The 14554-nt window shown below is 34.5% G+C and overlaps 1 protein-coding gene across 3 annotated transcripts in view; it reads left to right on the top strand.

Annotated features, from left to right (window-relative positions):
• RB1CC1 (RB1 inducible coiled-coil 1) overlaps positions 1 to 12756 on the top strand; it is a 90897-nt gene extending 78141 nt beyond the window's left edge. For 2 of the 3 annotated variants that reach the window (XM_045789091.2, XM_045789093.2), the window contains exons 19-24: positions 78 to 132; positions 1143 to 1190; positions 5431 to 5489; positions 7595 to 7731; positions 10493 to 10563; positions 11365 to 12756. In XM_045789091.2, coding sequence (XP_045645047.2) covers positions 78 to 132; positions 1143 to 1190; positions 5431 to 5489; positions 7595 to 7731; positions 10493 to 10563; positions 11365 to 11442 — 448 coding nt within the window. In that variant the 3' untranslated portion in view covers positions 11443 to 12756. The remainder of the gene's footprint in view (positions 1 to 77; positions 133 to 1142; positions 1191 to 5430; positions 5490 to 7594; positions 7732 to 10492; positions 10564 to 11364) is intronic. The other variant, XM_045789092.2, reaches the window with a different exon arrangement.
• Positions 12757 to 14554: the final 1798 nt, after the last annotated feature.

Here is a 14554-nt window from a genome sequence, read left to right on the forward strand (position 1 = left end):
AATTTCCAAATCTTACTGGAAAATGTAAAATCCAGAATTTTAAACAACTGAAACTAAAATAAATCATTCTCTTTTAGAGAAAATATACATATGCTATCTGAAGAAAAACAGAGAATAATGCTGTTAGAACGAGTAAGTAAATTGCTTTCTTGAACTACAGTGCTTGCTGTGTTCCCTCTGGGGATGCAGTTACATAAACCTTATATTGAAAACATACCCAGTTGTGTTTATAAATTAGATCCTTTTTTTAATGGTCACTTTTGTGGTTAATGTTTTGAGAAATCCTGTCTTTTTTTTTTTTTTTTTTAACCCAACTGGCTAAATGTTTGGCAGTAGTATTTCAGTCCTCTTATTTTCATTTATTGCCAATAAATGAAGTCTCTGTCAGTAAGATAGATTGGTGATCTTTATAAAATGAATATATGGAATAATGGTTTTATTCAATAGCAGTTCAGAATGTAGCAAAACATTATAAATGTGAACTTCATGTATTTCAGAAGCAAGGTAACTATTTTCTAGAATTGGGTGAAAATAGAATATGTATAATGAAGAAGAAAAGTTAAGGGGTTTTTTTAGAGATTAATTGAACAAAAAAAATTGGCAATAAGGGGTTTCCTCCCAGTTTTACTATCAGGTTATATATAATTTTGATCCAAAGTTAACGTATGTTTATTCATAGACCACTTTTCATTCCTTTGGCTTTTAAGACTTTCTACATTTTCTTTATTAAAAGGTTGTGTGATCACCTTTGTCAGAATCAGCTGGGGTGTGTATTAACAATTACAGAATCCTCCTCTTAGGCCATACCTATTCCTATCTCCTGTCTACCCCCTATATAGAGTCTTTGGGGATAGATCTCAGCTATTTATTGCATATTTACAAGTGCCACAAGTAATTGTAATGCATATTAAACTGTGAGAACTCTAGGCTTAGGTAAGTGTACCTAAAATTGTTCTAATTCTCTCTTAAGCCTGTAAATAATTAAAACAGTTGGAAACAACCCATAAAAAAGAATACACTCACTAATTTTTCATACTAGATCAGAACATTAATGTGAAGATTCAGGAAATTTTGACAATTATTAAGTTTCAATTTGAGAAGGTACAGGGCATAAACCACAGGTCTCTTTTTTTCTCCCACAGACATTACAGCTGAAAGAAGAAGAAAACAAGCGGTTAAATCAAAGACTGGTAAGTTATTTTTCTTACCCAATAGATGTTGGCATTTCAAAGTGTTTTGTATTATCTTTTATTATAAATACTATCAGAGATATGTATGGGTTGATTAATTTATTTCTAGTAGTTTCATTGAGCCATGTGGGTCATTAATGAATTGATTCTCAGAGTGATGACCTCAGAGTGATGACCTTGGGTCAGAGTTACTACTATCTGTGGCCATAGAGCTGACCACGTGGACTACCTTACTAATGTTAAAATCAGTCAATAAAATCAACGCAGTGTTTCTGATTAAAAAGCTATGATCATTCAGGATCCCATAATTACATGTATTTGTAACATCAAGTTAGGATTCTTAAATAGGTAACTAAGTTAGAGGTACTTTTCACAGGCCTTTTGAAAATTAACATGTTCACATGTAAGTGTGCATAATTAATACGTTGTATCCCTTCCCCTTTTTTTCCTTTAAATTCAGTTAATTAACATATAGTGTATTATTAGTTTCAGAGGTAGAGGTCAGTGAGTCATCAGTCTTATGTAACACCCAGTGCTCATTATATCATGTGCCTTCTTTAATGTCCATTACCCAGTTACCCCATCCCCCATCCCCTCTCCTCCAACAACCCTGTTTGTTTCCTATGGTTAAGAGTCTCTTATGGTTTGTCTTCCTCTCTTTTTTTATTTGTTGTGGTTGGTTTTTTTTGTTGTTTTTTCTTTTATGTATACTGTTCTACCTTGATACCTTGCATGAGACACTATATGGTCTTCTGAATTAATCTTGGTTCTACTCTAACCTGCAAACTTAACCAATTACTTAAAGTTACACAGTTGAACTTACATGCTTTAATAAAGCAATTCATTTTTTAAGTTCTAATAATCGTTATTTACAAAAAAATAGGAATAATCTAAGGCCTGTGTTCAATACTTTTGATTGAAAAGTTTTAAGGTACTGATTAGAATTGAGCTTTTTAAAGATTGTGTCTTGTAGGGAAACATCTGCTTTCTTTCATAGGCCCTTCTTCCCCAACTTAAACAGCATAAATTACATCTTAATTCTACAGTCATCAGTCATATAGACAATTAGTCTGTAGTCATTCTAGTCAATCATTAATTTATCACCAAGACAATCTTAAGGCTATTTGCTGTTTTTATAAGCAGAGCAAACTGTTGTTCAAAAAGACTGAGAAGAGTTGCCTATCCCAAACATCATTCAGTATGCTGTTTTATGCAGTATTTCCAATAGGATATAAGCTGTGTTTGGCAAGGGTTATAGTCAATTTTGTCTGTTGTTAGCACCTGGGATAGTAGTAACTGATACACAGTTGATGCTTGGGAAGTGTTTATGAATGAAAGATTTTTGCCCTTCAGATCCAGAGAATACCCCACTCCCACCCAGAGAGGTGTCTCAGTGTAAAGCATACTTTCATATCAATTTACAACTGTTTTCACAGTTTTTTCTTAAATCTAAGCCTTCATTTATAATAAATATATGAAAAACTTAAGCTTTTTTAAACATCAAAATAAAATTGAATATGGTCTAGAAGATGGATAGTCAAACTTGTCTTCACTGGCAGCATATAGACCATTTGGGTGATTCTTTTTTTTTTTTTTTTTTTTTTTAATAATGATTTTTTATCATATTATGTTAGTCACCATACAGTACATCCCCGGTTTTCGATGTAAGGCTCGATGATTCATTAGTTGTGTATAACACCCAGTGCACCATGCAATATGTGCCCTCCTTACTACCCATCACCGGTCTATCCCATTCCCCCACCCCCCTCCCCTCTGTAGCCCTCAGTTTGTTTCTCATAGTCCATAGTCTCTCATGTTTCATTCCATTTGGGTGATTCTGATAATAAGTTGCTACACTTTTAGGCCTTTCTATTCATTATTTATTGTTGTTTTATTTTGTTTCCAAATGCTAATGAGACCCTGCATCATTCTAGATAATGTTCAGAGGGCAGTGGAAGAAATTCTGAGCATCAGAATTAGACTTATTAAACAAAGAGAAATCCATTTATTTGTCCTTGATTTGTACAACTGTGTAACGGACCCACTGTGCTTAGAAAGTATAGGTATCCTTGCCATCCTTTCTGGCCCAAGACCATGGGACACATGTCCTATGTATCGTGTGGTGGCATAAAAAATGGATTAAAGCCTGTTTGAAGAGTAAACAGTCCCATCTGAGCTAAGGCAACATTCTTCATCAGCTAGCATGTCCCATTCCATTGTGCTCATCAGGAGAGGAAATGAATGACAATCACACCTTTCATTATTTAGCATCTGATGAGAATAGTGGGGTTTTTTTTTATAAAAATTTTTCATTATGTTAGTCACCATACAGTATATCCTTAGTTTTTGATGTAATGCTCCATAATTCATTATTTGCGTATAACACCCAGTGCACCATGCAATATGTACCCTCCTTAATACCCATCACCGGCCTATCCCAATTCCCCACCCCACTCTCCTCTGAAGCCCTCTGTTTCCAGAGTCCACAGTCTCTCATGGGTCATTCCCCCTTCTGTTTACCCCCTTCATTCTTCCCTTCCTTCTCCTACCGATCTTCCTGCTATTTCTTATGTTCCATAAATGAGTGAAACCATATGATAATTGTCTTTCTCTGCTTGACTTATTTCACTTAGCATAATCTCCTCCAGTCCCGTCCATGTTGCTGCAAATGTTGGGTAATCGTTCTTTCGGATGACTAAAGAATATTCCTATGGACCACATCTTCTTAATCCAGTCATCTGTTGAAGGGCATCTCGGCTCCTTCTACAATTTAGCTATTGTGAACAATGCTGCTATGAACATTGGGGTGCATATGGCCCTTCTCTTCACTACGTCTGTATCTTTGGGGTGAATACCCAGTAGTGCAATTACTGGATCTTAGGGTAGCTCAATTTTTAACTTTTTAAGGGACCTCCACGCTGTTCTCCAAAGTGGCTGTACCAACTTGCATTCCTACCAACAGTGTAAGAGGGATCTCCTTTCTCCACATCCTCTCCAACATTTGTTGTTTCCTGCCTTGTCCATTTTTGCCATTCTAACTGGCGTAAGGTGGTATCTCAGTGTGGTTTTGATTTGAATTTCCCTGATGGCTAATGATTTTGAACATTTTTTCATGTGTCTGTTAGCCATTTGTATGTCTTCATTGGAAAAGTATCTGTTCATATCTTCTGCCCATTTTATGATTTATTTGTTTCTCATGTATTGAGTTTGAGAAGTTCTTTGTAGATCTTGGATACCAGTCTTTTATCTGTAGTGTCATTTGCAGATATCTTCTCCCATTCCGTGGGCTGCCTCTTGGTTTTTTTGACTGTTTCTTTGGCTGTGCAGAAGCTTTTTATCTTGATGAAGTCCCACAAATTAATTTTTTCTTTTGTTTCTCTTGCCCTTGGAGATGTGTCATGAAAAAGTTGCTGTGGCCGATGTCAAAGAGGTTGCTGCCTATGTTCTCCTCTAGGATTTTGTTGGATTCCTGTCTCACATCGAGGTCTTTTCATCCATTTAGAGTTTATCTTTCTGTATGGTGTGAGAGAGTGGTAAAGTTTCATTCTTTTGCATATAGCTGTCCAGTTTTCCCAGCACCATTTATTGAAGAGACTGTCTTTTTTCCACTGGATGTTTTTTCCCGCTTTGTCAAAGATTAGTTGCCCAAAGAGCCAAGGGTCCATTTCTGGGTTCTCTGAGAATAGTGGGTTTTTAAACTGAAGTTCTCAGAAGTTGCCTTGAAGGTAAGTGAGGGACGTTACCAACTCTCAGAACTTTATTCTCCCACCCGCTTTTTAACCAGAGGAGTATTGTATTTATTTGTTTTCCTAGTTAGATATTGGACCTTTGAATAAGATTTTCCTAAAGAGTTTTTTGGTTTGTTCTTTTACCAAAAGGAAAGATTTGAAACTGATGTATTATAATTGGGAAACGCTTCTCCAAAACTTTTCAGTTTCTACTCTGTGATTTTTTTAATATTAACTATGTAATTATAAATAAAATATGATTCTATATTTAAATAGTTTTTAATGCAGCCAAATTTGATTAAGAAAATACCATAAGTAAAAATGTAGGTGAATTTGTCCACTGCAGATCATTGTTGAGGAAAGGAATTATATTAATGAACCTCATATTTGGACTCTTTAAAAGCTGGGACACAGATGTGAATATGTGTGACATCGAAAGAAATTTTTGCAGCAAGGACCTAATAAGCATATGTGGTGCTCTAATTGTATGAGCTTTATTCATTTTTTTTTAGATGTCTCAGAGCATGTCTTCAGTATCCTCAAGGCATTCTGAAAAGATAGCTATTAGAGAGTAAGTATTATATTTTTATTTTCTGTTTTCCGTGTGAAATAAATTTATTGATTTGGATAGTATTGAATTGTTAATGAAAATATTTTTCAGTGGCTCTAATTCTTCAGATTCAGGTGCATTCAGCTGAGTGTTTTGTACCCATTGGTAGTAAAAATTTTTTATTAGAAAGTGTAGTTTTTTCTCAATTATTATTCTTGGAAATATTAGGATTATATTTGAAGTCATTATTACAGCTTCAGTTATCATTTATACACAAATAGTCCTTTTGACTCTACTTCACTTTTCAGCTAATGCCATCTCTTTTAAATCCCATTTATTACCTTAGCCTTTTACATTTTAGATTGGAGAGTCAATTAGATTGGAGATTTTTTAAGTTGCAGTGTTTCCTCATTTTTATTTTTCAGACTTCATTTTATTGATACACTACAAATTCATAATATACTATTTATCAGTTGAATAATTTCATAGACAGTCTTCTAGAACCACATTATACTGTAGTAGTATATTGGGTTTTGGCATGGGCTATTTGAAAGGAGAGTCCCTGTAGTAAAGTTTTCAAAAAGCATTGTTAGCAACACATGGACACTGGTCAGTCTTCTATACCTGTCAGGATAGATACAAAAATCAGATCTGTCAACTTAATTTTTGGTTCCTAGACATCTGTGGTTTCTGACTTCAACTTCTCATTAGAATTTTATCTTTTCTCAGTGATGTTAAAAACGCTAGCTGGTATCTGCTTTTATGTATCAGCTGTATGTCATATCAAATCCAGTTTCTGGCCTTTAAAGATTAGAGTGAGATGAGCTTTAAAAAAAAAAACAACAACAACTTTTTTTAACTGCCTAAAGAGAGGCTCTGTCCACCTTTTTGAAGGCGTCCAGGTACTTAGCCACAAGAGTGCCTGCCACATCTTGTTAGGTAGGCATCAAGTATTTGTAGGATAAGCAATTAATGAAAAAGCTGTTATCCTTTAAAAGCTTTACCAGTGAGTTTGATGATTTAGCAGGTGCGGGGCCTACTAAATTAAATTATCTTGACAACTAAGAAATCTGAGATTGACTTTCTTTTTTTTTTATTTTTTTTAAGTTTTTTATTTTAATTCTAGTACAGTTAACGTATAGTGTTACATTAGTTTAGGTATACAATGTAGTGATTCCACAATTCTATGTGTTACTCAGTGCTCATCATGATAAGTGTACTCTTAATCTCCGTCACCTATTTCGCCCATCCCCCTCCACCTCCCCTCTGGTAACCATCACTACTCTTACTCAACATAGTACGGGAAGTCCTAGCCACGGCAGTCAGACAACAAGAAGAAATAAAAGACATCCAAATTGGCAAGGAAGAAGTAAAACTTCCACTATTTGCAGATGACATGATACTATATAGAAAACCTGAAGGGTTCCATCAAAAAACTACTAGAACTGATAAATTCAGTAAGGTCACAAGATTAACTTTCAAGACCTGTACAGATTTTGTACAACATTTCTAAAAATTATTCTGAAGACACAGAACCAATTAAATTATATGGGCAGTTGTACCCATTTCTTTCTTTTGCTCCTTCTTTCAGGCCTTCACCCTAAAGCAGTAATTTCCATTGACTTGTTTAAAACTAGTTAAGTATATGAACTGAGCATAGTAGGTTTTTCTTTCAAATTGAAGAGCTCTATACCTAGAGACAGGAAAAATTGTACGTAGTCTTTCTTTGCTGTAACTATAAGTTCACTTGGAATTTGTTTCATGTTCTAAGATGGAAGATGAGGATAAATATCCTCTTCCTGTGATTGGTGACTATAATGGTGCTTTTTTTTCTCCCCTTCATCCAAGCATCTGTTTTGTTTTTTTAAACAATAGATGGTATTGGGGATTTATAAATTTTGGTCTTTTGACAGTCATGGGCATCATCCTTTGAACATGTGCTGTGTATGACCAGCATTCCCACTGGGAGCAGGGTAGAGTTAAAAAAAAAAAAAAATGTTAATGTGAGTTTTAATAATGCATTGATATTTGAATGTAGAGTTGAACATTGCAGAATATATACTTAAAGTTTTCAGAAGAGGATGACAGTAACCATTGAGGACAATAAATTATATTCCTTTATTCAGTTTTCAGGTGGGAGATTTGGTACTCATCATCCTAGATGAGCGCCATGACAATTACGTGTTATTTACTGTTAGTCCAACCTTGTATTTTCTGCATTCGGAGTCTTTGCCTGCCCTGGATCTCAAACCAGGTGAGGGTGGTAAGTGTCATATCCATAACTAAAATATTAAACCTTGAGTATAGAGAATATATCAAAGACGTTTCTACCCTCTTATCTAATTATAACAGAATTAAATCACTAAGAAGGAACTCTGCTTAATATATTTGTTTTTTGTAAAATCTGCATTATACAGATTATTTTCCTGGATTTTGTGAACTGTTCAAAGTTAGAGTGTATTTAATACGATTGGGTCCAGTATCTCATACCCTAGCAAAAGCAGAATTATATTGTCAGAATTCCCATATAAATGCAACCTATTTGAGCTTTAGTTCACACTCATTTGTTTATGAAGGCAATAAAGAACGATTTTAGAAAAAAACATTCTCTCCAGCCGTAAAGTGTCTTTTCTGTCCTATTTATTATGTTCCTACCTTGTTTTTCATTAAATTTGTCAATAGATAGTTTTTTAAGGCTTAAAAAAAAGTTTTGTTAAAATTTACTAAATTACAGTGCCTATTATATATTACTTTGATCTTTAAATAATAGGTACCTTGGGATACTTAGCTTAAATAGAATTATTAAAATACAAGAATATATGTCCATTTACATTGATGTTTCTGTTTGGAATGACTTACCAATACAGGCAAATGCCAGCTCTTGAACTAGACCAATGTCACATGATCACTCCATCATGGCTATGGGTTGATGTCCATAGACTTGTATAGTTTTCATATAACCTTGAAAAATGAGAAGATAAGCTTACAACTTACTGGTTTTGTGTCTTGAAAACAATGAACTTGGTATTTTTTCAATTTTCTGTGGGTTTCTTTTTTCTCATTTCTTTAAACTTTTTATTTGAAAATGATTTTTTTTTTAAGATTTTATTTATTTATTTGACAGAGACAGCCGGCAAGAGAGGGAGCACAAGCAGGGGGAGTGGGAGAGGAAGAAGCAGGCTTCCAGCAGAGGAGCCCGATGTGGGGCTTGATCCCAGAACGCCGGGATCATGCCCTGAGCCAAAGGCAGACGCTTAAGGACTGAGCCACCCAGGCACCCCTGAAAATGATTTTTAAATTTACCAGAGTTACATAATAAGTACAGTGCAAAACAAAACAAAACAAAAAAAAAACCATCTACCTTTACTCAGATTCACCTACTGTTAACATTTTGCCCCATTTACCTTATTCTATGTGTGTATGTCTAAATGCATAAATACAAAAATATACATAAACGTGTGCTTGTTTTTGTTGCCAGAACTGTATGAGCCTAAGTTATATATATCATGGATCTTTGTCTTTAAATATTTCAATATGCATTTCCCAAGAATAGGAAAGTTAGTGTTTAAATCTAGGAAACACTTGAGGCGCCTGGGTGGCTCAGTTGCTTGAGCGTGCAACCCTTGGTTTCAGCTCAGGCCATGATCTCAGGGTCCTGGGATCGAGCCCCATATTGGGCTCCACACTCAAGGAAGTCTGCTTGAAGATTATCTCTCCCTCCCTCCACATGGCACATGCTCTTGCTCTCTCTCAAATAAATCTTTAAAAAATTAAATAAAAAAATCTAGGAAACACTGCATACTCTTAGAGGTTTACAGTGCACATTACCATTTTAAAGGTTCTCACAGGTCTTGGAAAAAAGAATTTCTTTAATAATCTTACTTTACCAAGGAACTCCAGCCTTCCCTCCCCTCCACCCTTTTTTTGAGAAATACAGAACAGAGGATACCAATTGGGAATAATGCTACCCTACCCCTGTGTCATTGCCTTGGGGATTATTAGAGTGTTTTTTGTACCCATGACAGTGGGACTTACTACTCAAACATAAAACATAAGCATTTAGTTTTAGATCATTCTTTTCAGAAGTCATGAATTGTCTGTGAAGTGCTATAATACTCTTTAGGGTATTTTTCATATCCTGTGGTGTAGGGGCTTTTATCTTTCTATCATGTGATGTATCTGTGTATTTTATTTCTGATAGTTTACTCATGATATCTTTCATTTATATGTTGCCAAATCATGTTTAGGGAATAAAAATCAGTTTTGTCTTCTCTTAGGAATCTCAAAGGCTTTAGCCTAAACCAGATAATTTACTGGCCAAATACTTTTGAAATCGACTCTTTTAAAAACTTATCTTCTGATGAATTTAAAAATAGAACGAGTACTTTCCTTTTCTTAGCTTGTCACACTTCGGCTTTATGAGGACTAGTCTTTTCATCCTGTCTGCTCCCACATTTTCCACCTCCCTTTCACAAAAGCACTGTCTTTCCAGACTTTGGTGCTTAACCCTTTAACTGTCATTTTTTGTGGAGTACAGATGTGAGGCAGATTCATCTCTTGCCCTTGAGCACTGGTGTTAAAAGCACCCCCCCCCCAACCAAAGAAAAGGGCAGTACTTTGCTTTGAACCTAGAAAATAAAATTTGTCTGAATAACTGTCTGCTTTCAGAAATGGACATGGTCATCTTCGTTACCACTTTCAGTAGATGGCACTGTTGAGCTAATTTAGAATTCCTAGGTTTATCTGTTCATGATTTGTACTTGGATTATTTGTATTTCTTGAACTCTATTAGTTCTGTGATTTGATTTACCATCTATATTTAATGAGTAAAGCCAAAATTACTGGCTGAAAAGTAAAATGAATTCATTTTTGATTTATAAACCATTTTGTATTTTAGTGATTTGTTTTAAAAGTCTTACACCTTTCACTTTTGAGAACTTTATTAGTTTTGATTCTGGCAGTTATGTTTTCATGAGTGATTATACCTGTACTTTTAAAAAGAAATTAACAATTTCATTCAACAGCTTCAGGTGCATCTAGAAGACCCTGGGTACTTGGAAAAGTAATGGAAAAGGAATACTGTCAAGCCAAAAAGGTAAAAACTACATCAAATGATATAAACCTAGGAACTATCAAGAAGATTCAGATTCACATACTGCTTTACATAGAAATTGTTACTAGGGTAGTCATTTGTCCTTTAGCTCATTTGATTGAGTAATATCTTGAATTTAATGAGTGTGAGTATGAACCACCAATTTTGTAAGTATTTGTTACTTATCTTTAGAGAGTAGACGTAGGTAGATTACCAACAATTCATCAGCCTATACGTGAAAGTAACTACAAGTTTCTGTTCTGTAACTGTCAAGTTATTAGTGTTTTCTTGTGCAAAAAAAGAAAGAACACACAGCATAACTGATGATTAAAAGTGAATCTATTTGTAGTAGAGTTGTTTCCTATTTTTCATGTACTACCCCCATTGAAGAAAGATAATGCAAAATATGTGATGACTAAAAATGTACCTGACTATGTTAGGAGTGTCAGTGCTGCGGAGTCAGTGGAATCTAATGAGCGTTTTTCCTGACTCACTGTAATTTGGGGCCCCTCTGTTCCAAAACGCTAATGAAACTTAAACTGTATATTGATTCTTTGATACTTAAAATCATGACATACGTCTCCCTTTGTACTATATTCTTGAGCGGTGATTACCAGCTCTTTCTTCCATCATTAGTGGTTCAGTGTACTCTCATATGTAAGGGCTGGATCTTGTGTAGTTTGGTAAAGACTTCTCACCCATGCTTCTTAGCCCCGAGTACTCTCACATTGAGTAGTATGATAGGACAGTACCTCTGTAATTTGGTTTTAACCATTTAAGTGATTCCTTTTCTTCTCTTCTTAGGCACAAAACAGATTTAAAGTTCCTTTGGGGACAAAGTTCTACAGAGTGAAAGCTGTGTCGTGGAATAAGAAAGTATAACTTATGGAAGAAATTAAACGTTCTGTGACATTTTTCTGATTTGTCCTACAGTGCTTATTCATCACTCCAAAAACAGCAGGCCATCTTTTTATACAAAAGTCACCGTGACAATATACTTCATTGGTGTATATCATTTACTTTTTAACTGGCTACGTTTTAGGAACAATAAATTCATCAAAACCCTTGGCTGAATTAAAATGGTTTTGGTTTTTTTTTTTACCCAAATAACTAGAAATGCGGACCAAACTAGTTCATTTTCTCAAAGGGCATACCCTGCATTGTGGCTTATGGTTAGCCATATTAATTGCTTGTTACATATACATTAGCTTGAACTTAGATATTAAATGTTAGTTATTATTACCAGCATTTGTCCTTTTGTGAAATCAATATCAGAAAACTTGCACTCTTAAACACATTCTTTATAAAATGTATAAATTCTTCAAAACTATTTAAAGAGGAGTGTTATTGCATGCAGATAATCATAACTTTGAGTTTGCCTCTGTAGATTACTAAAGCAAATTGTTTCATTTATTTTTTTAAATGCCCTTTGATGTTTCAAAACAAAAAGAAACTCTTAATTTGATAGACTGGTGTTAAGATCAGCCATAATCTATCTTCGAAAGCACTTTCAACAGTGGTCACCTGGGTTCTAAAGGGAAGAGTCTGTGCTGTTGACAGTTTCAAATGCAGCACTGGAACCTTCCCAATCTCTTTATTATTTGGTTTAGAATAATCATATTGATGAAATCGTAATTCATGGTTTGATTTCAGAAAAAGCATATTCATTGTACATTAACCATTTAGAGGTCATTTAAATAACAAAATATTGTATTGTAAAAGACATGTAGAATTTTAAAACAATAAAGATTTGAACCTGTAAATGTGTGTGCCTTTTAAAGAAGGATACGTTTTTAATATATTTGAGTGATTGCTGAGAAGTATGACAAATTTGTTCTGTATCATATCAAAAGAGAGACATGTTTATTACAAAAATGTTCTTTAACTATATACTATGTAACAGGGTTAAACAGTGTTATGTAGAAGAGAATTGTGTAAACTAGATATGTAGACAAATTGCTGTGGAGCAAAGGTATTTAAATGAATTAGTTGAGTTGGATGAGGCTTGTTTCAGGTTTGTTGCTAGAGAACAATAATAAAATTCTTTTTCAGAAAATATTTAATTTCTTCTTAAAAATAAGTTAAATATTTTTTTAAATATGTATATCTAATAGTACAGAAAATGGAATAAACACCATAGTGTATAGAAAACTGAATTTGACAACATATTAATGAATAAATGAACAAATGATTTCACATGTTTCTATTTAATCCTTCCATGACATCTCAATGCAAAAAATACCAAAGCAATAAACTACTTTATATACAGAATGGTTTTGTTAAGCAGATTTGGTTGGGTCTAAATGAATCTGCCAGATGGACCATTTTGACTTACTTGGTGCCATTCACACATATAAATATGTGATCATTGTGCTGTGGAATCACAGTGGCCTGACACATGAAAGCCATCATCTCATTAATGCTCTTCTTTAATGTTGGATTTTATTGTTTATAGTTTTTCTTCTCTTTTATATCCATCCTATCAGTGTTCACTTATCCCTTTATAAAGCACATGTAAAGAAAATGAAATTTGCTTAGTTAAAAAGAAAAATGAAACCTGGAAATCAAAACTCATTGAATTCTTACCTTCATATGGTTATGGTCAATGTACTGTGCTTTTAGGCATCAGAAGTCCTGAGTTCCATTTCTAGATCTAACCTTAACTTGGGGCAGTTTGCATAAACGGAACGTCAGTTTTCTCATGTATAAAATGGTGCAATAATAGGACCTACCTCCTAAGGTTATTTTGAAGGTTAAGTGATGAAAATTAAAGTACTTGGAACAATTTCAAAAACAGACTAAATATTGAATAAACATCTATTGGAAAGATTTTTTGCATAATCAAAACCTGTTAAATTCACTATTCAAACTCTAATAGAAATGTATCTTTATTCCAGGGATGAATGTTTAAATCACATTTTATTGCAAGTAAAATTTAAGCACACGTGAAATATGTGGATAATTTTTTTTGCAATGGTACCCCTGCATATGCTAAGAACAGAATGAGCAAAAATTATCTAAACCTTCACTTTTATTTTTTAAAATTACCGTGGTATAAGGGTCACCAGGGTAGCGCAGTCGTTAAGCATCTGCCTTCGGCTCAGGGCGTGATCCCAACGTTCCGGGATCGAGTCCCACATCGGGCTCCTCTGCTGGGAGCCTGCTTCTTCCTCTCCCACTCCCCTGCTGTGTTCCCTGTCTCGTTGGCTGTCTCTCTGTCACATAAATAAATAAAATCTTTAAAATAAATAAATAAAAATTACCGTGGTATAAGACATGTACATGCTTTCAAAAAAATTAATACACTCCTAAGGCCCTGTTCCGTTTCCCAGTTGTACCACCTAGAAGGTAAAATTTTATTTTTTAGCCTTTTTTAGTTTATATGCCAAATCATATGACTACACTGCAATTAACTTGATAATTTGTTATCAGTTTACTTACATGAAATTTTAGTTATTTCATGAGAACTTTCTGCTATCTTTCCAATTATTTCATTAGAACTTTCTCTGCTATCTTTCCAATAATTTACTGTTATTTTCCAACTAGCATTTACATTATCATGACTCTACTGTTTGCTGAGCCAAGTCCTGAACTACGATTACATTTCCTTCCTTGTACAGACCATAGTCTATTTGAAGCTTTTCTGTTGTTTTTTCTTCTTGTGCTGCTATTGTGTAATTGCCAGAGCCTCGATCTTTTTAAGTGCTGCTTCATATTTTATTTCATCCAGCCACATTTCCCAGAGACCTGCATTTTGGAACCATCTCTCCCCATGCTTCATTATACACAGCTAAAATGAATCAGTTGTCACTTTGAACATTTCTTGGAAACTTTTTTTAGCCAGAAGCACATGTTTGTTAGTTTTGCCATTTGTTTGGCTACCGCAAAATACATCATCATCTTTCCAGCTTCCAGTTGCAGTTTCTCTACTTTTCCGACCTTCACGGAGAGTTCCTTCGCTTGTTCCGGCCTTTTGTTACGGCAGCATCTCTGT

This window comes from Ursus americanus, chromosome 9 (assembly GCF_024610735.1).
Source record: "Ursus americanus isolate L20-20 chromosome 9, mUrsAme1.1.p, whole genome shotgun sequence".
NCBI lineage: Eukaryota > Metazoa > Chordata > Mammalia > Carnivora > Ursidae > Ursus > Ursus americanus.